At 40.7% G+C, this 27837-nt stretch overlaps 1 protein-coding gene across 1 annotated transcript; it reads right to left on the bottom strand.

Annotated features, from left to right (window-relative positions):
- Positions 1–263: 263 nt before the first annotated feature.
- Positions 264–27634, bottom strand: ero1a (endoplasmic reticulum oxidoreductase 1 alpha). The gene is made up of 16 exons (XM_078233924.1): positions 27417–27634; positions 22390–22509; positions 22217–22300; positions 21892–21930; positions 19391–19476; positions 15705–15778; positions 14605–14725; positions 14443–14489; positions 10223–10249; positions 9874–9966; positions 6900–7146; positions 5531–5600; positions 4013–4099; positions 3789–3922; positions 1509–3035; positions 264–1385 (listed from the first exon to the last, which is right to left on the bottom strand). Exons 1-15 carry the CDS (start codon positions 27519–27521, stop codon positions 2975–2977), a joined length of 1395 nt encoding a protein of 464 aa, XP_078090050.1. The 5' UTR covers positions 27522–27634; the 3' UTR covers positions 264–1385; positions 1509–2974.
- Between the last annotated feature and the right edge of the window lie 203 nt (positions 27635–27837).

Raw genomic sequence — 27837 nt, 5'->3', positions numbered from 1 at the left:
ATCTAATGAAGCCTAACTGGAACGGAATGGTTAAATTTACTGTACCGAAAGTATATTCTTAAAAAATACTTAATTACATTTAAACAAAATCTAAGAGATGCAGATACCATGCAAACTCTTCCCTGTACTGTCAAAAATGTACCAATAGTATGCATAACAGAGTTCTTGTGTTAAAACATTCAACATTTTAGTTTAGTCTTCCTTAATCCTTTTTGCTTCAGATGTGTTCCCCTTGTCTGAAAGAAAATTCCACACAATTGTTTAGCAATCTATTACAGGAAAGAGATATTTTCCTGGTTGGTTTTATTTCAAGCTTTGAGTCACGTTTAAGTGAATGTTTTTGCTTGTACATAAGCAAGCTGTAAAATGTTCAATCTTTGTTATTGCAGCCTTACAGAATCAGATCCTGAATTCCCATCCTCTGCAGGTCACAGGAATAGCAGTTGGCTAGTATCTGTCTAAGTGGGCTATAAATTTAATTTAATAAATTTCAGTTCAGAGTAACCTACCAAATCCACATTCCTGGATAAAGCAGCAAGAATGATATACAGTCAAACACTAGCTTTTGCATTCATTTCTTATAAGTGTCACAGACATGTGGGAGTGTTTGGATAATACCAGGAAAAACATCTGGAAAAGGTGCACAAGGAAGACCCAAGATGATATGGATGGACATGAACTCACTTCTTTATGAGCTAGGCAGTGAGGGAACATAGTGCACCCCACGCTCAGAACAAGGCTGGACAAAAGATAGACAGATGTGATATCAATAACATTCGCCGGGTTACAAAAGCCTTCTTGAACCAGCACATGAAACTTCAGGTGCAGACTTTGTAAGAAAAATAATTGAGATGTGATTCAGCACCAAATATTACAGAAAATATAGACTACTAAACAAACCTGGGGGAAGCTAGATCCTATTTTTAGAAACACTCTCACACCGTGCAATTTAGTCAGAGTTTTACAGCACAGAAAGAGGCCCTTCAGCCCATCATGACTGCACTGACCATCAAGCTACCTATCTATTCTAATCCCATTTTCCAGTACTTGATCTATAGCCTTCTATGCTATGCCATTTCAAGTGTTCATCTAAATGCTTCTTAAATGTTGCGAGGGTTCCCATCTCCACCACCTTTTCAGGAGGTGAGTTCCAGATTCCCACCACCCTATGGGAGAAAAGGTTTTTCCCTCAAATCCCCTGCCGCTTATCTTAAATCTATGCCACCTGGTTATTGACCACTCTATTAAGGGAAAAGGTTCCTTCCTATCTACCCTATGCCCCTCATAATATTGTACACCTCAATCAGGTCCCCCCTCGCCTTTCTCTGCTCCAAGAAAACAAGATGTGGAGATGCCGGCGTTGAACTGGGGTAAACACAGTAAGTCTAACAACACCAGGTTAAAGTCCAACAGGTTCCTGACGAAGGAACAGCCTGTTCCGAAAGCTAGTGGCTTTTGCTACCAAATAAACCTGTTGGACTTTAACCTGGTGTTGTTAGACTTCTTACCAAGAAAACAACCCCAGCCAATCTAGTCTCTCTTGATTACTGAAACGCTGCAGCCCAGGCAGCATCCTTGTGAATCGCCTCTGCACCCTTTCCAGTGCAATCACATCCTTCCTATACTAGCACGAGGGGACATAGCTTTAAATTGAGGGGCGAGAGATATAGGACAGATGTTAGAGGTAGGTTCTTTACTCAGAGAGTAGTAAGGGCGTGGAATGCCCTGCCTGCAGCAGTAGTGGACTTGTCAACATTAAGAGCATTCAAATGGTTATTGGATAAACATATGGATGATATGGAATAGTGTAGATTAGAGGGGCTTTAGATTGGTTCCACTGGTCGACGCAACATCGAGGGCCGAAGGGCCTGTACTGCACTGTAATGTTCTATACTGTGGTGAGCAGATTAATTATATTTCAAATTATAAATCTTCTCCCTGCAACCATTCAAAAGCCATAGAAGGCTTAAAGCTTTTAAATTAAAAACATTTTCATTTGCAATGACTTGCAACACCGAGTGATTTCTTGGGTGGGATTTTACAGCCTCTCTCGAGCGAGACCGGAAATTCCCACCCGAGGTCAACGGACGTTTCCATTGTCCACATCTCGCCCACTCCAATTCCGTGGCGGGCAAGGTGGCAGAATTCCGGTGATTGAGTACAATGAAGTCATACTTTTCTTTATAGTTTTGCCTATCTTTACAACCTTCCACAAAAATGATATTTCCATACTTAGCATTCTAAAGTTTCCATGGAGTTTGATAATTGTATTAGAATGATTCATAGCCCTTTCATCTGTGGCAGCTGGGTTTGAATCCACAAATGTAGTCAAGATCAGCAAGTTCCTTCTGAATGCAAGAATCCTAAATAAAATGCGGTTTGGTTAACAGAGCCTAATAGGGTGCACGGCACAAACTCAAGCTGAAAGAATGGCTGTTGTGAAAATTGGAAATGCCATGTTATTGAGCTAAAGCATGGAGAGCTTCACCCCACCACTTTCATAATGCACAAAACGCTGAGATTAGCAAAGTTACAATATTTTCCGATCGTATTTCAGCAACAGATTGAAAGTAATTAATAACCAAGTTACATTTTCAACAATTACAAAAAACAAGAATCAAACTCAAAGAACTGTACGGACGGCAACAGTGCATTTTTGTAAACTCAACATGAGTTTTAAATTCAGTAACATTTCACCAGTGTAAACTCAATCAAAAATATGCAACATATCATCAATAGCGAGATTAGAATATTTAGCAATAGACAGATACAGAACAATCATTGATAATACCCCTATATAACAAACTACTTGACAGCAACATTTGGCTCAATTTCTTTTCCTTTTCACATTCAGTGACGTTTAGGCAGGTTGACCATCCATGGATTTATTTTTTAAAAAAGGATGGCTTTAAGCTGTAAAAATCTATTATAAAAACGTCCTTTGTCTCATCAAAGAATAGGCAGTTTGGCGTCATTATTGTACAGATTCCAGTAGTTCTATAAAGTTCTGAAGCTCCCGGATACTGGTAGAAATCCTGTAACAAAAGAAAGTGATCACTGTTACGCATCAGTAATAAAGTGACCTTGTTGCTCAACATTTACTGGTTAAGTGTTTGAGCAGCATTCAAATAAATAGCAATCATTGAAAGCTGAGCAGATGCTGGCATCAGAACTCCCTTCTTAAATTTAATTGGAAAACCATTGATAGCCCCAGACTGCTAGTGGAAATGAAGAATGGAATTTCTACCCCAGTTCTGATCCCACCTTAAATCTCAGGGTTGAGGTAGTTAACATAAAAAGGGAGTGGGTGGCGAGATCAGTTGCAGCACTCCCTGGCAATCTGTCCCTGGGTCAGGGCAGAATTTCAAAGCAACACCTTGCCATTCTGCTCAAAGAGCAATTCTTTTCTGCGCTTGTCATACAGCATTAACCCCACTTTTATTTATGGTTTGTTCATTCCCACAATGCTTGGCAGGTCCAAAGATCTCAATTATACAAATACAACAGCTTGTAATGATATACTTTACACTGGGGACAAAGGAGACAGAGCAGGCAGTAACTGTGGGTAGGTCACAGTACTCTGCCACCTCCTTCTGACATCTGCACAGGTCCAAGAAGCAGCCGTTTACCTTCTCCATTTTCATGCTCCACTCAACAATCTACCCTCCACCATGCCCCTCTCCCCGCCATCAAAAAAGTGGCACTGTTCAATAGCTGTAAAAGGGTGCAGCCTAACGTTTAACTTAATTTCAACATAAATATATAAACCAAGTTGTAAAAACTCTCACCTTCCAAAAGCATTAAGGAGTGCAACAATATCTTGGCGCTTCAGGTGGAATCCTTGACCTGGACCTGAATCTGGTAAACTGTTTATTTGCTTCTCAGAGAACAGGATTTTCAGAGCGGTACCCAGTCCTTGTGTCTGTTGAAATGATTATAGCGTACATTAACATCTCCATTGATAGGAGAGAGATTTCAAATAGCTTTTTGTTTGGAGTTACTTAATACTGACCTGAAGCTTGCCCCAGAGTCTACACTTAAAGCAACCAACACAATCCATTATCCTTGAAATGTTTTTGAAATGCAGCCGGAATTCTTCCTTTAACAGGAGAGAAACACGGATTATATTTCTTGCTATACCATTAAATTCACGGACCAGATTTACAAAAATACATTTTAAGCCACAATCCATTCTTTTGAGCGTGGTCAGTCTTTTGCCATTGCTGCTGTGAAGGCAGTAGGTACATGGCAAGTGACAGAATGAACTGTCCTCCAGATTCAACTCCCCACCCCCTGTCATTCTTTAGTAAAGCAGTTTGATGACTGCATTTCCGTCTCAGCAGAATTAGTTTAATTGAGGCTGTACAGGGCTCTGAACTTTAAAACAGTTGCTTCTGAATTTGGACATAGTACCAGACCTAATCTGCAAATATTTTCTCTATTTTCCCATTATTTTAATGTGATGCAGAGGTCATTTGTGATACTATAAGAATCCAAATGAAAATACTGTTGTGAAAGTTCAGCAGAAAGTTCGGCATTGTCATTAGCAGTCTCTCGCTTGAAGAGAAAATCCAGACATAAACAATTCATTCTTCAATTTTATTTCTTGAATTCGAAAAATTCCCTACCTCCTACTCACATGAATAGGAAAATTCATACATTCTTGTGTTGCATTTTCCAATATTAAAATAATTAGTGGAGTTAGATATTTTAATCCAGTGTTGCTCTATCCTGCTAAGAATTAGAGATGGACTCATGTTTTGTGGATTTCTCCTAACTCCCTTAGACCTCAGTGGCATGAAATTCTAATGCATTTATCGTGCTTTCTTCATTATCAATAAGGAAGATGCCAAAAACGCTCACTATTCTTAAAGTGCAAACTGCACATCAACCTCCAGTGACTACACATGTAATTAATTGCAGAAATCCTATACTCCCAGAACCTTGCTGTACTGCAAAGATTCTCAACATGAAAATAGATAGAATGACGTGAATTTGTCATACATACTCACTAATCATGCCAGAAAAAAATAGGATTGTCCAGTCTAATGCAAGTAAATCTTTAATGGTGTGACAGTCATAATGAATTAACTGGCTTTCTTGTGTAGCCATATGCTAGGGTACAGCAATCTATATGTTAAATTAGTTAAAATGATCTGAGGTATGGATTTGTGAATAAATGTTAGATTAACTTATTTGTTATTATAAATTTGCTATAAGCTAGTCATTCATAAATAGACAACGCACATCTTATGAGCAAAATGTGCCATTATACAATGAAATCTTTGTACCAGAGGATTCCTTCTGGCTGGGTATTCAAGGCAGGGTCAAGTCGAAGTCATAAATGTAGCATTGAAACCTACATTAAATATTACCAAGGAATGTATGCAGTTAGTGCATTACCTGGAATTTTTCATCTTCAATAGCTATGTAGCTGTGATCAGAAAACGTATCTGCATCAAATGAACCTTTGCTCACTATGGATCCTTAGTCCCAATAAGTACAAATAACAGTTTTAATGTATTGTTACCTTGAGATTTTCAGCTTCCTTTTTTTCTCCAGCAAACAAGGACCGTTCATCAAAGGGGAAAGGGAATGATCTAGAATAGAACACTTCGTTATTATTGGATAATCTGTTATTGAATAACAACAGAATGGGATTCAGAACATGTTGTTGATCATCAGTTTACTCTGAATTTACTTTGTCACAGAGAATGTGGATACAAAGACTAAGAACCGTACACATACAGTATCTAATTTAATAGTGTGCTACAGCAGAGATTCATTACAATGATTCAGGAACGCAATAATGGAAGGATATATAGCCCATATAGATAGGGAAATGGCAGAGACACAAAAGACAAGTAAATAGATTTTGAGGTTTTTCAGGATATGGATAATGTTGTGCCCAGGGATCTGTGCTAAGATTTAAGTTATGATCAGTATGAAGGTTTTGGACAGAAGCAAAAAGATGGTTTTCTTGAAATTTCTTGATACCAAAGAGTGCAGGAGATTACAGGAAGACAAGCAGATCAGCGAAACGGGAAAACGTGTGACAGGTACAGTTAAATGTAAAGAAATGTGAAGAAGGAAGTGCAATAGTGACTGGAAATCTATTCAATGCACATTTATTCTATGAGGGAAATTAGATAGCGGGAGTTAGTGAAAAGAAAGCAACGCAGACTTAAGGATATTGGGGTAGTTCTGCTGCTAATGTTTTATTTGCTTTTCCTGATGTCGCACAAGCAAATAAGAAAAACATGTATATCACAGATAAATGTGCTGTGAAAAGGAGGGAAATGTTTAAATGCCATTTTTATATTATGCTGCTGGTATCAAGTACATTTATAGAATTTGCAGATGGGTGCCGAGTATTTACTACTTGCCTGAATTGTTACGATATTAGGAAAGCACGAGCTGGGTTCAAAACCTAGTTTGTGCAGCATACTCTTAGCAGGTTAAATTATTTCATTAACAATACTGAAGAAAGCTAGTGGCCATGAGAGCAAAGTTGGATTAAAAATGGGAAGGCTATCTGCTACAACCCATGTGGCAGGTGCTGCTTTTAATAACTCGTTGGCATTAGACAGCCCCTTGTGTCCAACTGACCTACAACTGAAAACATCACATCTCGGACTCTTTTTATGTCGTCAGCTCTGCATGGAATAGTGAATCTCTAGGAATAATGGGAGTTGTAGGATGATTAATGGGTTTAGCCCTTTAAAGTAAACTTGCAAAGTCATTAGTGGGATTACTAACTAGAAAACAGGGCTGATTTGGTGCAGTTTCTTGCTATAAGAGTAAACCATTCTCTTTGACAAAGCTTGCAGAAGACTGCATTGAAGCCTATACAATTAGAAGCTTACTGATATCAAAAACTTTATCAAATGGTAACTTACTTGGCCAAATTGAGAACTTCCAGCAGGAGTTTTTTATTTTTTGCATCCACTGCACTGTTGCCCGTGTAAAGTTGGAAGGTAGAACGCTCAAAGAAAGGTAACACCTTAGATAAAGCTCTCAACTCTATGAGGTACAAGAAAAAAAGGTTTCGGAGCCTGCGCGGGCCTTCTCCACTGGTAATCCCTGTGTCAAACCGCAGCTTGAATTCTGTAATATTGTGTCCCCATTTTTTTTCAAACCAGGTATCTGTGGAAAGAAAGTTTACCCTACATCAGGCCTGATTAGTTTGGATCTAAGAATAATGCATAGCGCACACATTTGATCCTCTGGCATTAGTTTCTTAGCAAAATACTGAAGAAAGACAATTTTAAATAAATCACTAGAACAGTGATTTCAATGCCAAATTTTGCATCAATAACAAGAAATAATATTAAACATTTAAATATACTTAGCTTGCCCAGGATACGATAAGCTACTTGTTTCAATGTACATTAACTGATAATCAAAATGAGATCAATGTGATAATTGCTTCTGTTGACTGTTGCATTGTAATATCCTGCCTGTTCTTACACTGTCAATTAATGTGAAACTCCTTACTGTTAATGTGGAAAATGCTCAGGGGAAGAAAGAAGAAATAAAGTTTGGCTCTGAGCCCCACACCATGACAATCAAACTGCCTGTGGCGTACCATACCAAGACTGAAAATTTGGATGTTACCAACTCCAGTTATAAATGTTCTTTCACTTGAATTACACACAAGCAATTATCCACAATGAGCTGCTGAGGAGTTTACTTGTCCTGATACAAAGTAAACATAGAAAATAGAAACAGTAGGCCATTCTGCCCTTTTAGCCTGCTTCACCATTCATTTTGATCATGGCTGATCATCAAATTCAATATCCTGATTATGCCTTCCCCCATATCCCTTGATCCCTTTAGCCCCAAGAGTTATATCTAATTTCTTCTCGAAATCACACAATGTTTTGGCGTCAACTACTTTCTGTGGTAGTGAATCTCACACATTCACCACCCTCTGGGTCAAGAAATTTCTCCTCACCTCAGTCCTAAAAGGTTTACCCCTTATCCTCAAACTAAGATCCCCCCCCCCCTCACCATTGGGAACATTCTTTCTCAATCTACCCTGTCTAACCCTATTAGAATTTTATAAGTTTCTATGAGATCCCCAGTATGAGTATGATAATTCACTGGCCAAGAGAACGTATCAGCAAAGTTTGTGGAGCCCTTTTATTCTCCATGCTCCAGAGTTACCTGCTCACTTCCTTTTTCAATCTTCAGTCTTCTAGTTTTCAATTAGCCAAAACCGATTCAAGTTTTCAGCTAACAGGCTTTTTTATTGCTCTCCCTTCCAAAATGGATAATGTTGGAGAAGGAAGTTGAAATAAAAGCTGATTTTGTTATAAATATCTTTCTAGAAATAAATATGAGTCAGAAGAATAGATAAAACGTTAGGCAAAGTGGGAGAGATGAAAAGACTGCAGGACAATTAGTGCGTTAAAGCTAAAGTTCTAGGTTAGGACAGTGGCTTGATTAGCGTTGTTGTAGCAATACACCAAAAGCTTGCATTTATAAAGCATTTTAAACATAGCAAAACACCTCACTTCACAAGAACAAAATTCACATGAAACGAAATTTGACATTAATAAGGGAGCAAGACGACAGCTGGCCAAAAGCTTGGTTGAAAAGGCAAGTTTGAAGGTGATTTCTAGCAGATGAGTTTAGAAAGAGGGAGGCTAGAGATATGGCTACCAATGGTGGAGTGGTTAAAATCAAGGATGTACAACAAGTCAAAATTGAAGGAACACAGAGATCTCAGTGAAGGCGATTAAAGAAATGGAAAAGAGTGAGACCACGGAGGGATTTGAATACAATGACGAGAATTTTAAAATCAAGGCATTACCCGACTGTGAGCTAATGCAAGTCACAAAAACACCGGTGATGGTGAACTGGACTTAAGGCAGCAGAGTTCTGGATGAGCTCAAGTTTATGTACAGTGGAAGATGGAAAGTCAGCCAGCAGAGCACTGGAATAATTAAGTGCAGAGATAACAAGGGCGTGGATGAGGGTTTCAGCAGATGAACTCCACTGAGGAAGGCGGCAGTTTTGGTAGTGGAGCAGATTTGTGGTAGGAATCTCACTTCGGGGTGAAAGAGAACATTTGGTTCAGCCTCAGAACATTGCCAGGAAGAGAGATTGAGTCTGTGGCTAGAGAAAGGAATTTTTGATGGGGACCAAGGACAGTGAGTTTAAGGTTCCCAATATTTAGTTTGAGGGTATGTCTGTTCATCCAGTACTGGATGTTGGATCAGCAGTGGGACAAATCAGAGATAGTGGAGGGGTTGGGAGGTGGTCGTGCAGGAGAGCTGGGTGTTGCCAGGGTATACGTGGAACCTGAAAATTTGTTTTCAGATGCTGTCACCAAGTAGATGAGAAATTGGAGTGGCCAAAATACACCGACTTAAGTGGTAACAGTACAAAAGTAGGAAGAGAAGTTATTCTAGGTGATTCTCTGGTTCTGACTGGCCAATTCAGATGAGGCAGTGAGCTGGACAGGAAAGGAGAATAATGTGGTGAACCATGTCAAAGGCCACAAACAAAGTAAAGTAAAAGTTTATTTATTAACACGAGTAAGGCTCACATTAACACTGCAATGAAGTTACTGTGAAATTCCCAGGGCAAGGAGGAAGAGGAGGAGAGTTAGGTTAGCACAGTACCAGTCTAATAGGATGATTCAAGGTGGTTTTGTACTATAGGCAATGTCAAATATATTTATTTCAGCATCATAATGCAAGACCTGAAAAACTTATAAAACCAACTGGCTGATGAGGATCTGCCATTTCACCCACACCAGAGGATAACACAAGGTTAATTAGGCACTTCCAATGGAACATTCAGCATTTAGCAAATTGTGATCCATGGGTGTTGGAAGGGAACGGTAAAAGCTTTTGCACATACCTCGTAATAGATATCGTGCACTAAGATGTATGCTGATGCTTGCATGTAGACCTGAAATTGCTCGATAGAATGATCTCTTCTCTAGACACAATCCTGAAATAGAAAGTTGGTTTCATTCTTTTATAATAATTGGCATACAGTTTTATTTTTGATCATGTATTTTATAGTTAAGACAATTAAACGCCAATAAATTTTTAAAAATTGATACAACTTAAAACGTATTTTTGTTTGACAAGTGCTTTAACACAGGCTCCAGAGAAATTAAATAGGTGCAGTTTTATCAGTTAATATAAAAGCATTATTGTACAGAAAGGCATCAAATAAGTTGAAAATATGAATATGCAATTACCTTGCAGCCAGCTATAGAAGATTCCCCCTGATTGGAAAAGAAAAATCAAATCTTGAGTGAAATATTTAAATGTGGTCCTGATTTGTACAATATAAGTAAAAGAGAGGGCATTTAAGTTAAAGCGCCACTTAAGATCTGACTTATATTCTGATGATATGTTAGGCTAAATCTAGAGAGATAGAAAAGTGATACAACTTCCCTTCTTCTTCTCCACCCCAGCAAAGAAATTCTTCCCTGGAAATAAGATTCTAAAATGGCGTAGCATAGCCTTTGTTGGCAACTATACTAAACATTTAAAGTGCACAGCAAATCCAGTGGAGTACTAATCGAGTACACTGATTGTAAAGGGACAACCACTCTGTACACCTGTTGGAATAAGGCCTTCTGACTCACAAATGTTGTGGATTGCGCAACATGTCTTAAAAAGTTTTCATGAGTAAACTGTATTGGATTTGCAGCTTGTATAATTAGAGATTATGAGGCAGTTGAAAGACGTTGCTAATATGTCAAAACCTTTGATGTAACAAGTCTGCAATTTTATTCCCTGTGGGCAACAGATTTACTTCATTGATGTTGCAATTAAATCACCTCCTGCCTTCACCATTCTCCTTCTGTGCTGCTTTCTTGTTGAGTACAATATGTATTTAAAGCTACAACAGTCAATGCTAAAAACAGCTGAAAAGTCATTGATCATAAGCAAGGACTAGTGTCACTGTAAATCCACATAATGAGACGCATGTATTTCAGTTTTAAAGTAAATTGTCATTCTTGTTTGGAGATGCAAAAGGTGTTGTTGCCGTCCTCAGAGTAACCGTTTACAGTCCTGAACTGCAGATTTAAGCCAACATCCAATACTGAGCAACAGATATTACCTTCATTACCTGCAAAAGAAAAATATACAACTCAAATGACTATCAAACCTTCTTCAATTCCCTTACAAAATACAAATAGGGTTGCCAACTGCAATTAAATGTATTCCTGGAGGTTTCATCTGAAGACTTGCCCCACACTCCTGCCATTAGTCAGCCAACACATCCAACTTTGTGGTACACTGCCTTCCTAGGCCAATCAGAAAGCAAAAAGACCCATTACCCAATTGGATGACTTTTGATCATTCGCCTTTTCCCTACGTTTTCAATTTTTTTTTAATATCTAAAGAGAAATGTTCAAAGAAAATGAAAAATGTTTTAATATCCCTATGTTTTTGTCTCCAGGGTTGTACAGAGCCATGTCCTGGAGAGAGCCATGTCCTCTTCAATTCCTGCAGACTCCAGGCTAACCCTCGAGAGTTGGCAACCCTAAATACGAAAAGTAACCGTTCCCCCCCTCCCCCCCCCATCTACATATTTACTTGTAGAATAATAGATATTGGTATGCAATTAAAATACAGCCATCTATTTCAGACAATAAAGCAAATTAGCAGTACAAAAGGAACACGTTTAACTCATTGGGCCTGTGCCAGAGAAATCTACACTAATGACGTTACTCAGTTTAAATTATTTAGCCATATTTTATTCAGTTTGCTACTGAATAGCAGCAAACTTCATTGTCACTCTTCTTAGGTCTATGTTCAAATTCTTTAGATTACAAAGTAAACAGAAAGAGATCTCAGCACAAATTGGTGGGGGAAAACGTGTTCATCTACATTCTACCAACCTGAAAAACATTTGTTTACTCTATTGTGTGCTCTCTGTCCTGACCATCCCTCTATGCAAGCATTACATTCCCTTTATAATGAGTTTTCATTTTCACAACAAATCTCCTTTTACTTTTAACAAATGCCTTCTGAAAATCTATATGTACCTTCACTGTATTCCTCATATCTTGATTATGGAACCCAGAACTGAAAGTTACATAATTATCCAGCACCTTTGAAGTGCTCAACCCAACATTTTTTAATTTGTTTCTTCTATTTCGGTTTGTAGAGGGTTTTCAAAATTCCGGCTTAAATGTTACTAATTTATTGGTTTATTTTTTTCCCCATTTTGAAATCTGTCACACTCCAGCCTTCCAGACAGTTTGGGAAAGTTGTGGTCATTCCCTCTTTAACCCCCTTTGAGCCTGATTACTTTTCAATATTAGGCCCATCACCTTAAATATGCAAAAAAGATTATTAATCTCCAGTCACATCTCTTCCACTATTTTTTTTGGGCAGCTCAGTGACAGATTAACCTTGGGCGCCTGTTTGTGTGAGGTTTGCACATTCTCCCTATGTCTGCTTGGCTTTCCTCCGAATGCTCCGGTTTCCTCCCACAGTCCAAAGATGTGCAGGATAGGTGGATTGGCCATGCTAAATTGCCCCTTAATATCCAAAGATGGGGATTAGTGGGATAAATGTATGAGGTTATAGGGATAGGGCAAGGGGTGGGCCAGGTTAAGATGCTCTATCGGAGAGTCGTTGCAGACCCGATGGGTTGAATGGTCTCCTTGTGCACTGTCGGGATTCTATGACCTTCCTCAGGTATTGCTGCAGTTATCTTTTATACTCCTCCACAAAAAATGGTGCGAAATACGAAAGCGTCTCTGCCTTCTCTCATTCTAGTTCCACTAAAAACTGAACATAGGAGCAGGAGTTGGCATTCGGCTCCTCGAGCCTATTCGGACATTCAATTACATCATGGCTAATCCTCATCTAAATTTAATTTATTCCATGTCCCTCAATCAACCCAACAAAAGTTCATCAATCTCACCTTAAAACTCCAATTGACTCTGCAGCCACAGGATTTTGGGTGAAACCAATCCAAATGTCCTCTACCTTTTTGTCTAAGAACACATTTCCCCATTTACTTCTAACTCTAATTTTCCACATTATGCTCTATTATTCTGGATTCCCTCACCAGAGGATATAGTTTTGCTGTCTCTATCCTACTGTATCCTTTAATCATTTTAAGTACTTTTATTGGATCACACCTCAACCTTCAAAACTTAAGGAATTAATTACAAGCCGAGTTCACATAGCCTGCCCCCATAATTTAACCACTTAAACCCTGGTATCATTCCGCTGAATCAGAAATGCACCCTGTCCAAGCCCAGAATATCTTTCCTGAAGTCTGTGCTCAAAATTGAATGTAGTTCATATGGAGTCATTACTTCCTCATTTTAGATTCTACCCCCCTACCCTTGAAATAAACCCCAACATTCCAAAATATCTTTTGTACGTGTGCACCAACTGGAGGGATTCGAGTACACGGATACCCAAATCCATTTGCTCCTACATATTTTCTGGACTCTCACCACTAAGAACATGTATTTCTCAGATGTAAAGTGGGAAAATCTCACACTAACCCAGAATAGTTAAAGTTTATTCATTAGTCACAAGTAGGCTTACATTAACACTGCAATGAAGTTACTGTGAAAATCTGAGTAGATTATTTTGTAATTTCTCCTAGTTAAAAGCACAAGTTTTAAAATGTATTTGTTTGTGTAACAAGTAGGCTTACACCAACACTGCAATGAAGTTACTGTGAAAATCCCATAGTTGCCACACTCCGGCGTCTGTTCGGGTACATGGAGGGAGAATTTAGCATGGCCAATATACCTAACCAACATGTCTTCCGGAGGAAACCCACGCAGATACGGGGAGAGCATGCAGACTCTGCACAGAAGTGACCCAAGCTGGGTAGCACAGTGGTTAGCACTGCTGCTTCACAGCTCCAGGGACCTGGGTTCGATTCCCGGCTTGGGTCACTGTCTGTGTGGAGTTTGCACATTCTCCTTGTGTCTGCATGGGTTTCCTCCGGGTGCTCCGGTTTCCTCCCACAGTCCGAAGATGTGCGGGTTAGGTTGACTGGCTATGCTAAAATTGCCCCTTAGTGTCCTGAGATGCGTAGGTTAGTGGGATTAGCGGGTAAATGTGTAGGGATATGGGGGTAGGGCCTGGGTGGGATTGTGGTTGGTGCAGACCCGATGGGCCAGATGGCCTCTTTCTGCACTGTAGGGTTTCTATGAATTGAACCCGGCGCTGTGAGGCAGCAGTGCTAACCACTATGCCACCATGCTGCATAATCAACATAATTGAATAAATTGCATTCAGTTTTGTCCTGTGACAATGAATCCTATGCTCTATGATCTCCTCACTGGCATTTGTGGCATTGCGAATGTAAATTTAGTAATAATCAGTTTTCAGTTGCTTGCTAAGAAATTCTATTGCCAGTAAGTTACTCAAATTGTCAAAAACAAATTGTTCTAAAAACAAAGCAAAAATCACACTGTTAACTCACCTCTGCCAGGAAACATCGGGTTGAACGGTCTTTTAATGGAGTTTGGCCTACAGTGAAGCAGACAGAAATAATTGCACTCTTAACAATAATATACAGATGTTATGACTGAGTATAGTCTGTACATGAACCAAGTGCACTTTGTTCTATTGATGAATTACATACTTAAAACAGTTTTCTTCATAGATAGTATTCCAGATTTTCCAAGCTTCTAGACCTTTGTAGCCTGTGTAACGCTCAGGGTTGAGAAGCAAGTCTACATATTCAGCATCTGGACAGTGTTCATCTGAGGGACAAAGTTAGATTTCATTCAGAAATTGATTTTTCTTCAATTTTAGAATGGTTTCCTCTAACAGCTAATTGGCATCATGCAACTCTATTCAACCCCCAAAGCCAGTACATTTCTTGAAAAATACCATCAATGCCAATCAACAAAAATGCAATTTGCATGCTGGACCATATGGCAGGACTATAATTTACTCTTATCTCAGGAGAATGTTCTCTATTTTCCTTCATTCCTGTTGGGCTTTGCTACATAATATGGTGCCTCCACTGCCAAATGATGCAAGCATACAAAGCAGTCAGTCATCCGTTTTTGTGCTTCCATAATGTCGTCCGTTTTCTTCAAGTCCACACAGCAACCAGAGGAAGAACTGCGTGTCAGCAGTCAGCTGTGTTTCTCCACTTGGAAAACTGTCTAAAGTCAATTTTGCACTCTCTTAAACCGAATGAAACTTCAGACTTTTATCAGCGTCATGAGGTCCAGCTTAGGGACTCATAGGGAATGAACAGCTATCAGTGATGGGTAACCCCAGAACCGAAGTCTGCAGCTATCACTGGACACTTCCACTCCATCTGACAAAGGAGCAGCGCTCCGAAAGCTTATGGTATTTGCTACCAAATAAACCTGTTGGACTTTAACCTGGTGTTGTGAGACTTCTTACTGTGTTCACCCCAGTCCAACGCCGGCATCTCCACATCATAGAATGGTTACAGCCAGAATGAGGCCATATGACCTGTGTCCATGCGAGCTCTCTAGTGCAACAAATCACCCAGTCCCAATCCCCCATCTTTCTCCTGTAGATTCAATGGCCAATGCTCTCTGCTAGTCAACTACATTAGAAACTCTGCTGTGGTTATTACATAACCGGCAAATATTTGTTGATGGTGTCAGTACATGACAAAACCCAGCTGTATCAGACACGCCCGTGTAAACACAGAATGAATGCAATCATTTATTTCAACTACTATTGATTAGGTCTCACCTTCGACTTCACAGAAATTGTCTGTAGAGTCATCATGTCTGTTCCAGTCAAGCACTGCTTGTTTTGTCGCTTCACTGAAAGATTATTGAAATAAAATCATTGGTCAGTGTTGTTTGAGTTAGTAAAAATCACTCAGATGAAGAAGCTAATTGCCAAAATTTGCCAGTCTTGTTCGCAGCTGGGATATTCCGGTGTTGCTGAAAGTGTTTTGGCTGGAATGTCAAATTTTCTGTTCTCGCTCGCAACGGGTCCTGACACGGATGAGACCATAGAGATAGAACCATAGAAAATTACAGCTCAGAAACAGGCCTTTTGGCCCTTCTTGTCTGTGCCGAACCATTTTATGCCTAGTCCCACTGACCTGCACTTGGGACCATATCCCTCCACACCCCTCTCATCCATGAACCCGTCCAAGTTTTTCGTAAATGTTAAAAGTGACCCCGCATTTACCACTTTATCCGGCAGCTCATTCCACACTCCCACCACTCTCTGCGTGAAGAAGCCCCCCCTAATATTCCCTTTAAACTTTTCTCCTTTCACCCTCAACCCATGCCCTCTGGTTTTTTTCTCCCCTAGCCTCAGCGGAAAAAGCCTGCTTGCATTCACTCTATCTATACCCATCAAAATCTTATACACCTCTATCAAATCTCCCCTCAATCTTCTACGCTCCAGGGAATCAAGTCCCAACCTATTCAATCTCTCTCTGTAACTCAGCTTCTCAAGTCCCGGCAATATCCTTGTGAACCTTCTCTGCACTCTTTCAATCTTATTTACATCCTTCCTGTAACTAGGTGACCAAAACTGTACATAATACTCCAAATTCGGCCTCACCAATGCCTTATATAACCTTACCATAACACTCCAACTTTTATACTCGATACTCCGATTTATAAAGGCCAATGTACCAAAGGCACTCTTTACGACCCTATCCACCTGTGACGTCACTTTTAGGGAATTCTGTACCTGTATTCCCAGATCCCTCTGTTCAACTGCACTCTTCAGAGTCCTACCATTTACCCTGTACGTTCTTCTTTGGTTTGTCCTTCCAATGTGCAATATCTCACACTTGTCTGCGTTAAATTCCATTTGCCATTTTTCAGCCCATTTTTCTAGTTGGTCCAAATCCCTCTGCAAGCTTTGAAAACCTTCCTCACTGTCCACTACACCTCCAATCTTTGTATCATCAGCAAACTTGCTGATCCAATTGACCACATTATCATCCAGATCATTGATATAGATGACAAACAACAATGGACCCAACACCGATCCCTGCGGCACACCACTAGTCACAGGCCTCCACTCAGAGAAGCAATCCTCCACAACCACTCTCTGGCTTCTTCCATTGAGCCAGTATCTTATCCAATTTACTACCTCCCCATGTATACCTAGTGACTGAACCTTCCTAACTAACCTCCCATGAGGGACCTTGTCAAAGGCCTTGCTGAAATCCAGGTAGACAACATCTACCGCCTTCCCTTCATCCACTTTTCTGGTAACCTCCTCGAAAAACTCTAATAGATTGGTCAAACATGACCTACCACTCACAAAGCCATGTTGACTCTCCCTAATAAGCCCCTGTCTATCCAAATATTTGTAGATCCTATCCCTTATCACACCTTCCAATAACTTGCCCACCACCGACGTCAAACTTACTGGCCGATAATTTCCCGGATTTCTTTTGGAACCTTTTTTAAACAACGGAACAACATGAGCCACCCTCCAATCATCCGGCACCTCCCCCGTGAATACTGACATGTTAAATATGTCTGCCTGGGCCCCTGCAAGTTCAACACTAGCTTCCCTCAAGGTCCGTGGGAATACCCTGTCCGGTCCTGGGGATTTATCCACTCTGATTTGCCTCAAGACAGCGAGCACCTCCTCCCCTTTAATCTGTAAAGGTTCCATGGCCTCCCTACCAGTTTTGGAGACTTGGAGAATCCCACTCAATAGTTCCAATTTTCACTCCCTAGACATGCAGGCATGGATTGAAACAGATGGCAACTTCTCTAGCCCTAGAAATGTTAACATTTGGCCTTGCCAGCATAGATCTCCATATGCGCTGCCTGAACCTAGTCGGGAATCTCAGCTGGTGGACAAGAACAGGATTTTTCAGAAGGCATGGGAGTCTACTTGGAACTCAAAAGACGGTTCCCTGGTGCTCAGATATGAGACTGAGAAGGTCAAAGGGGGGCACTGTAGTAAAGGGAGGGACACAGTAAGAAGTCTCACAACACCAGGTTAAAGTCCAACAGGTTTATTTGATAGCAAATACCTTATGGTATTTGCTATCAAATAAACCTGTTGGACTTTAACCTGGTGTTGTGAGACTTCTTACTGTGTTCACCCCAGTCCAATGCCGGCATCTCTACGTCGTAAAGGGAGGGGACAGATGGATGGGGCAGGAAATCTCCAAGGTCTTCTGGGGCCTGGAACCAGCTAAAGAAATAATCTAGGCTTCTGCTGGCCCCTGTTCCTCTGTAAGAAGTTTAACAACACCAGGTTAAAGTCCAACAGGTTTATTTGGTAGCAAAAGCCACACAAGCTTTCGAGGCTCTAAGCCCCTTCTTCAGGTGAGTGGGAATTCTGTTCACAAACAGAACTTATAAAGACACAGACTCAATTTACATGAATAATGGTTGGAATGCGAATACTTACAACTAATCCAGTCTTTAAGAAACAAAACAATGGGAGTGGAGAGAGCATCAAGACAGGCTAAAAAGGTGTGTATTGTCTCCAGACAAGACAGCCAGTGAAACTCTGCAGGTCCACGCAACTGTGGGAGTTACAAATAGTGTGACATAAACCCAATATCCCGGTTGAGGCCGTCCTTGTGTGTGGGCGGCCTTCGCGACACACGACAGCGCAGAGTCGCTGAGCAGAAACTGATAGCCAAGTTCCGCACACACAAGGACGGCCTCAACCGGGATATTGGGTTTATGTCACACTATTTGTAACTCCCACAGTTGCGTGGACCTGCAGAGTTTCACTGGCTGTCTTGTCTGGAGACAATACACATCTTTTTAGCCTGTCTTGATGCTCTCTCCACTCCCATTGTTTTGTTTCTTAAAGACTGGATTAGTTGTAAGTATTCGCATTCCAACCATTATTCATGTAAATTGAGTCTGTGTCTTTATAAGTTCTGTTTGTGAACAGAATTCCCACTCACCTGAAGAAGGGGCTTAGAGCCTCGAAAGCTTGTGTGGCTTTTGCTACCAAATAAACCTGTTGGACTTTAACCTGGTGTTGTTAAACTTCTTACTGTGTTTACCCCAGTCCAACGCCGGCATCTCCACATCATGACTACCTGTTCCTCTTGCCAGAGTGGTCATGCGGTGAGGCCTCATGTGAAAAACTGCAGCCAAGCTCCAACAACCTAACTGGAGTTTGAGCTGCATATTTAAGACATTCTGCTGCTTTCTAGTAGATGTTCCCTCTCTAGGGCTCAAAACAGAAGATCAAAATTGCAACCCATAGGCTAGCCAGGTTGGTGGAATAAAGTTGCTGCAACCACTTTAACTGGTCTCTCCCAGTTCCCTCCTAATGGTCAGAATTTGAAACGTCCCCAAATATGTCACAGCCAGATCATTCAAGATCAGGCTGCACAGGTTTTCAGCATGAAACAGTTCTGAAGTAGTGAGAGAAATTGAATTTAAGGACACTCAAGTCATGTGTGTCATTCAAATTACCTCAAAGAGTTGTTAACAGCACCAAGCTTCTCAGCCTTTTCACATTCGGGGTCATGCTGGGAAATGACATTTGCTTCCTCGGTGTACTGGAAAGGCAGAGTTACACTCAGTTAATTTTTATACATGCACCATAGAATCAGAAACTGTAATACTAAACACTTTCTTCCAAATTTTCACATGCACATCACCTGTACGAGGTATAGGGACATTGCTTGTACTAGCCTGTAGGGAGTGATTTGTATTTTTAGTGGTAGTGGGATGATCCAGAAATCTTACTGCTGAGGCAGGGGAGAGTGTGTAGGAATATGGGAATTCAAGAGTGGGCTGTGACCTGGGTCTCATTGGTGGGAAATAATATGCAAGTGATAAGGAGATAGTGCGAAAGTTGTAGGAGCACAGGATGGGGCCAGGTGGTGTTGCTGGTGTCACAAAATGTTAGGATACTGTTAAAATGATTTTTTTTTGCACAAGTAAAATCAAACTGCTATGTATTTTGTAATCCATATCTGGGCAGCACCGAAGAGAAAGGAAATAATAGGGAACAGGGTGCTCTTTGCAATTGATAGTCGAAGTGTTGAGAGCCAGGAAGCAGTTTAGACACAGATGAGGTGCTGAAGCAGCAGCAGCAGGAAAGAGAGAAAGAGAGAGGCAGCCAGTTTAGCCAGAGAATAGAGGCTGAAGGCAGCAGAAGAGCAGGGGTAATGGGCAGCCATCCTCAGGACACCGCTCAGCAAGGGATGAAGTGCCAAAGAGTAGCAAGTTTCTGCAAAAGATCTTTTTTTTTTGCTGAAACAAAGACCATTCCCAACTCCTGGTTACTTAAGCTGTACAACGTGGTAATCACTTTGACCAATGAGTTTATGGTTGTTGTTTGGAAATGGGGGTCTCTGCAAGGTTTAGGGGCAGGGGAAACAAATACTTTTGGGAATTTGTCTTTGAGAGACAAAGATACTTATTGTAAATTTACCAAAGTATAAGGTTGTTCTTTGCAGTGTTGTAATATCTGTCCGTCACTTTAATAAATACTTTTCTTTATTTGATTATAGAAAGAGAGGTCCGAGTTCTCACTGTTTTTGCAAATGTTTCTCATTAATATCCAAATAAAATACGCTATATGAAACCAGTGTTTCAGGTTGGAACACTTCTGCACATATCAGTGGGGTTTCGTAACACTGGATATAGGGCAGAGACTGGAGGGCAGGAAAGTGGGAGATGGGATCATGGTGTGTCAGGTGGAATGGATGGATAGGATAGGAAAGTTAATAGTAAGAGGATGAATCACATGTGAGAATGATCATGTATGTGAACTTCTGGCATTTGGAAAAGGAGTGGGGTTTTCCAGCCCTTCCCACCAGCAGGATATTCTGGTCCCAAAGATGACCCCCTGCAGTGGGTTCTCCTGCCAAGGGATGGGTGAGACATACAAACGACATGAACATTAGCAAGACTGGAAGATCCTGCTGGCAGTCAGTAGTAAGCCACCTCCGCCTCCGGAAAATATGCTGTGGGGGGCCCAGAAAATCTCGCCCAAAGTCAACCACACATGATGTGCATTTTAATTATTATTCTATACAAGAACCCAAATTCCAATCTCAATACCAATGAGCAACTCTAGGATATCCCTGTGTGTGTCTGATCATCAATATCATACAGTTACTTGTCTAAAACAGTCACGGCCATTTGTGGCAGTTCTGAATACAGACATTTGTTGCCAAGGATTTACAATTCTGAAAACTAGTGAAAATGGTGCAGTATATAACAATGGAGAGGAATGTGGCATTGTGATAACTCCCACAAGATCCATGGGGAAATCACTGATTGATTTCCCTGTGGGGCGCGTTGAGCATAAGTTCCTCTGGTAATAGGCAGTGGTCCACCCAGTTGGAACTCATTATCTGAAACTTTGATAACGGGCCCAGGACCGGGCCTGTCCCAGTCAGGGACGAGTATGTGTACATTACAGTAGTGGTTTACTCTACATTCTGTAATAAACTATGTTCTTTTCCAGTCAGACTTCCCGAGTCATTACAAACATATAACAAAATATTCAAATTTTAACCTTGCGACCCGAGGTCCCATCCAGATCCGTGGATAATGCTCCTGCCCTGTTGATTTTTCCTGACAACTAATAGGACAAATCTATTCCTGGCAGATTCTTTGATAATCTGATAGTCATAGGAATGAATTTTCCCATCCATCACGGGAGTCGTAGCAGGTGGGACATGGTCCATGCAAAGGTCCATTGACCCTGGATGGGATTTTCTGGCCTTGGGGTGAGCATGGCCAGGAAATCCCACCCATAATCTTTTACAAAAAAATGCATTTAACCCTTAGATTGGGTATTCAATTATGCACAATCAAGTGTTACTGCATAGTTTTTAATGTAAAAATAAACTTTGACAGAAAACAAATCTTTTACATTATGCAGCAGTTCATTTATACATTTTAACTACAATTGAATGTGGCATGAAATAAAATTGAACTTATTGCAATTATCATACCTTAAAACTTTCTGATCTAATTCCTGCTGGTACTTCATCCTGCGGAAAAATATACAATGCACTTTGAGAAATAAATGTTAATGGAAAAAGGTGTCATTTAAATGCCCCAAGAGAAACTCTTACAGATTTGTTTAATTAGTTCCTATTTTAGGAATTAGGATTCTTTTTCTATAAAGTACCAAAATCTTTAGTGAATAGATAATTGCACAGAATATTCCTGATATTGTGTCTCCCTGTCTTTTTTTTAAAAATTTACCTTTATTCTCATACCCTCTTCTCTGTAATTCTTACTTGGTTTATAAACTTTAAGAAATTATGATCTTACTGGCTCACAAGGTTGAACAGCGCAATCCTTCAGACCACAGTAGCTAATATCTGACCAGAAAGGACAAGGCTTCTTTAAATTCACCTGGAAAGATTATAGGAACAGTTAAAACAAATGTGTCAATCACATTAAATAATCAAACTTATGAATGTTGAAGATATAGTAGAGCATACCTTGTAATATCTGAAGTAGTCACTTTCAAGGAGTTTTTGTACTTTAGGGAATAGCTTCTTATTATTAAAGTCTTGAATAGTTTCAACGTCACAAGTGCAGTCATCAAGGTATCCCGTTATCTATATTTAAAAGTTTTAAATGTAACTTGCAAAACGTCTGAAATTCAGTCAATGTATAGCAAATGGACCATTTTTATCACTTTGCTTTCTGCAACAGAATTGATAGTATATCTGCTACGACATAGAACTCATCTCCAGGCAATCAGAATTGCCTTGGGTATGGTCCTAAATCTCTGTTGTGCTCATGCAATTGTTCTGAGGTTTGCAATGTAATCCACAGACCTTGCTCAACATCCGACGAAGATCCCTAAAGCCCAACAGTGAAGACTACATTGCTGGAGTAATGGACTGATGGCTCAGGCTGCACACAGCCAGAGCAAAGTGACATTTCCATTGTCAACCAATAATAGTTTCAGTGCTGCCATATAAAATTGAGAAAGAAGAGAACATGAGGAGGCTATTTAGTGCTTTGAGCACTGTGGCGCAGTGGTTAGCACTGCTGCCTCACAGCGCCAGGGACCTGGGTATTCGATTCCCAACTTGGATCACTGTGCAAACTCCACATTCTCTTCGTGTCTGCGTGGGTTTCCTCCGGGTGCTCCAGTTTCCTCCCACAGTCCAAAGATGTGCAGGTTAGGCTGGTTGGCCATGCTAAATTGCCACTTAGTGTCAGGGGGATAAGCAGGGTAAATATGTGGGGTTACAGGGACAGGGGCTGGGTGGGATTGTGGTCGGTGCAGACTTGATGGGCCAAATGGCCTCCTTCTGCACTGTAGGGATTCTATGAGCCTGTTCCACCAAGTCTTCTGCCTCTCCATTCCTCAACACATTTAGTTAACAAAAACATATTGATCACAGATTTAAAACAAAAAATAAATGCAACAACTACTGCTATTTGTGGGAGAGAGTGCCTATCTTCACCCTCCCTTTGGTTGTAGGATAACTTCCTAACTTCAGTCGTGAACAATTTGGCTCCAAATTTTAGGCTGTTCCTTAGTCCCAAGCACCCCAATCAGGGGAAATAGTTTCCCCTAACATCTTGAAAACTTTGATCAACTAACTTTTAAATATCTAAATTGCAGGGAATACAATCCTAGGGCTTTTATTAAAAGGGAAACTGTTTCAACACAGAAGCTTAGTCAAATGACTAAAGCGTGAATGATAAGGATTTGCATACTGGCTGTAGGTTGCTGCTTCAAACAAAGACTATTTGAACTTCAAGCTTGACCTTTACATTTTTTTAATAAAAGTGAACTGGCAATACTTCGCAATAGTACGTTGCTAAATTTCTCTCGGGATAAGAGAACAAAAATGTCAAATATTTCAGTAGTGAAAAGGAAAGTGTTGCATCTGTAATCCAGTGGTCACATCCCCATCGCCACGGAGTTTGTATTTCTATTAGCAAGCAAGCCCTGCTGTGGAGGGCAAGAGATATTTCCTCAAACAGATCATCATGTGCTGACTTGCTGCAGTTCTATATGGCAACACGGAAGTGGGGAATTTGCATCTATCCATCCGCAACAAAAATGCAAAAGAAGAATAATGAAAGGTGAATTCTGATCCACTTTAATGACAGAAAACTATTTTTCCTATCAAAGTCCAGCTGAAATGTCCAATAAAGGGATGTTTTTACAGCACAACTGTTTTCAAATTTACTTACTGACACCAGGGGCCGCAGCTTTAACTCCACTTAAGTGAATGGACTTTGAGTGGGTTTAGAAATAAACAGAAGGATTTTTTAAAAAATTTAAAAACAAAAGCGATGTCCAGTTTTGATTTAGAAAATTCCAAATGCACTATTGAAAAATTGCCTTGGCCAAGACCTAACAAGTTTCAGCCCAAAGCCATGATGCATTTTCTGAGTTCAGCCACATGGGGTATTGACAGTCTGACAACCCACCAATATGCGAACAACAGGCTTTGCAATTCTCAATTTCATCTAAACTGTCAGAGGAAGAATAAAAATAGCAAATCAACCCAGGCTTTGTTATCAGAAGCTAGGCTCAATCTTGGAATCAGAAAGAGTCCAGAAAGTGGATTGCCCAATACCTGGCATGGCATGTTGCCTTTTTCTTTATAGATGGTGCATAGAAATGATTCAACATAAAGGCCTCTCTGCAAAACAGGCAGTCGCAAACATCCTAAATAAATGGGGATCTGGGAATGACTCATCGGTTTTCAGAACGCACATTTAACAGCAATACTGAATTATGTTTGTGCTTTTCTCTACAGAAGTTAAACAGATTTCTAAAGGCAATTTTAGAGATTTTCAAATTTCTTCGGTAGGCAAATGATACTGAGAGCAATGAAACGGCAAACTAATTAAACTGTGAGTTCAGTATACTTCCAGCTTCAGTCCCCAGTTTAAATTGGGTTAGCTGACCTCAATAAAAGCATACATTACAAAAAAAAGGTTGATACATTACGATTGGCAAGGGCTCTCGAGGAAGGAGAGAAATATTATTTATCAATGCATATCCCCAACAACATACAAATAATGTAGAAAACAAGTGCACTCACATCCATTGAATCTAGTTTTCCCATTAAATACACTCATTTGAATTTTTTAGTGCCTGAATAAATGTATCCCTCTCAAACAACTGGAAAACATTTTGAGCTCTGTATCCTAGTGCTAGTATGAAAAATTGAATGTTAGAAACAGAACATCACAGATTCATAGATTCACAGCACAGGAGATGGCCATATGGCCTGTATGTCCATACTGGCTCTCTGCAGGAGCTACTCAACGAATCTCACTCCCTCCAACAAAAGGGCACAAGAGCTGAAATATTCTCTCTGCCAGACCTGCTGAGTGTTCCCAGCATTTTCTGTTCTTATTGTAATCCTGCACCCGGTTGCTCAGCAAGTGACGACACTGCATGCTGTGGCACCAAAGCATAGCACAGGCAGTAGATTAAGTTAGCTCATCTCAGTTGATGCAACGGAAGGTTCTCAAACTTGCCATGTCATTTGGGAGGAGGAGAGAAGACGGTGTGTGCATTTTACAATACAGCTTTGGTGCTGTGAAGTAAGTCTGCTTTCCACTATATCGTAATGTGAATCTGGAATCAAGGCTCCACCTGAAAAACTACTCGTGCTTATCTTACGCTCTAATCCGGTAAAACATCCAAAGCACATCACAGGAGTAAATATCATACAAAATGTGGCACCGGGTCACATCAAAAAAATATTAGGACAGGTTTGGTCGGAGGTGGATCTTAAAGGAGAAGAGGATAGTGGAGAGGTAAAGCTTGAGACTTAAGCAGATCGTAGAATCATAGAATCCCTACAGTACAGAAGGAGGGCATTCGGCCCATCGAGTCAATACTGACCACACCCCACACAGGCTCTATTCCTGTAACCCCACACATTTACCCCATCAATCCCCTGACACTAGAGTCAATTTAGCATGGCCAATCAACCTAACCCACATATCTTTGGAGTGTGGGAGGAAACCGGAGCACCCAGAGAAAACCCATGCAGACAGAGAGAAAAAGTGCAAACTCCACACAGACAGTAACCCAAGGCCAAAATTGAACCTGGGTCTCTGGCGCTGTGAAGCAGCAGTGCTCACCACTGTGCCACCGTACCACCAAAGTACCATTTTCTCAGGTGACAAAAAGAGAGACTCTTTGGGTAAGGAAAGGAAAATGTTTTCATAAAGCCACAGTTGGACATTGCACGAAATGTATTTTCAATCCAATATCAGATGGAGTTAGACATCTCACAACACCAGGTTAAAGACCAATAGGTTTATTTGGAATCACGAGCTTTCAGAGCACTGCTCCTTCCTCAGGTGAGTGGAGTCCTGATGAAAGAGCAGCACTCTGAAAGCTCGTGATTCCAAATAAACCTGTTGGACTTTAACCTGGTGTTGTGAGACTTCTTACTGTGCCCACTCCAGTCCAACGCTGGCATCTCCACAAAGTAGAAACCTGCCAGAGGTCCTTCAGATTTTTATAGACTCTCCCCATCAGTACTGAAGTTAATTAATTCAGAATTCGGGTTTCAACAGACCATGCCCAGCTAGAACCCAGTAGCTGGAAAGGGCAGTTTAACTCGAGTTCTGGTTAATGATCAGAATCCAGTGTGCCTTACTAAAGATGTCGATCAAAGATGGAATTGGATATTGCTGTGATATCCGCTGGCCTCTCCCCAGCCAAGTGCTGCTAACACTCACCGTCTAAGTTCACCTTACCCAAGCAGTTGGCAGCTTCAGAAAAAGGGGACATAGAAAAAGGAAAGTATTCAGCAACAAATTCTAACTGCATTTTAGTTTAATTGCTGCATCCTGTCAGTGGGCATAACCTTTTCTAGATTGATTTGGAACATGTATCAGATATTTTATCAAGCTTAAAGAAATGCAGTTTCACCCATCCTGGTTGGAAGACGTTTAACAAGTTGTAAATATTCTCATACACGCACCCTTGAGTTGTGATTATAGTCATGATGTGGAGATGCCGGCGTTGGACTGGGGTAAGCACAGTAAGAAGTCTCACAACACCAGGTTAAAGTCCAACAGGTTTATTTGGTAGCAAATAAAAAAATAAAAATTAGCAAATGGCGTTTGCTACCAAACAAACCTGTTGGACTTTAACCTGGTGTTGTGAGACTTCTTACTGTGATTATAGGCCAGTGGCCCATGACCAGTTGCTTGGGTCTTTATTCTCCATTCGCCTTGACTGTGACCCCGGAGATGGGGTTGTTCAGATCACACTGTCTACGTGCTCAGTCAAGCGTTCACGTCGCGGGAAGAGGCGAGCCCGCATCCCACACCGTGGCAACATCGGCGCGGTACCCACCAGGTCCAAAATAAAACACCAGCACCGAGCTGCACCCAACATTTACCAACTATTAGGGAGACATGTCTATAAGCAACCCTAACGCAATGCTCTACATTGTTCTGACAAATCCCACCACATTCAAAGCGCTGTATATTAAAAAATAAAAGATTCACCGGCTCTTACCTGCAGGGAGCTTTCCTGGACATCCAACTGTTTCTTTACAGATGTGTGCTCTTTACTCCAAGTTGGAGCTATACAGAACAGCAACAAAAAGAACGGAGTAGACATGATAAGAATAACTTATTTCTTTGGCTTAAAAGGGTCTCCCAATCCAAATTCTGCAAAAATGCAACTGCTGAAGTCGAGCAAAGCACTGGGACGAAGGAACTCAACTCATTGAAGGGTTGGTACTAAACTGAAGCCACTCCTTCTCGTTAATTTCATGTTACTTCCTGGTGTGTAACACTAAACTCGCACATCCCAGCAATCTTCACTCACAACATGCCTCAAGAACCTCCGCTGGCGTCACAGTTTGTCTTCGAATAATACGTGTCGACTTACATTGTAATTGTTGAACTTGGCGTATGTTGCTACCATGTGCCTA

Source organism: Mustelus asterias, chromosome 18 (assembly GCF_964213995.1).
Source record: "Mustelus asterias chromosome 18, sMusAst1.hap1.1, whole genome shotgun sequence".
Lineage (NCBI taxonomy): Eukaryota > Metazoa > Chordata > Chondrichthyes > Carcharhiniformes > Triakidae > Mustelus > Mustelus asterias.
The sequence above is the reverse complement of the archived record's forward strand: the minus strand, read 5'-3'. Positions and strand labels throughout refer to the sequence as shown.

Coding starts and splice junctions, on each gene's coding strand:
- ero1a (XM_078233924.1), bottom strand. CDS start 27,521: ATGTCTACTCCGTTCTTTTTGTTGCTGTTCTGTATAGCTCCAACTTGG. Junction 22,301..22,389: donor ACTACTTCAGATATTACAAG/GTATGCTCTACT, acceptor TAATCTTTCCAG/GTGAATTTAAAGAAGCCTTG. Junction 3,036..3,788: donor CTCCTTAATGCTTTTGGAAG/GTGAGAGTTTTT, acceptor CTTTTGTTACAG/GATTTCTACCAGTATCCGGG.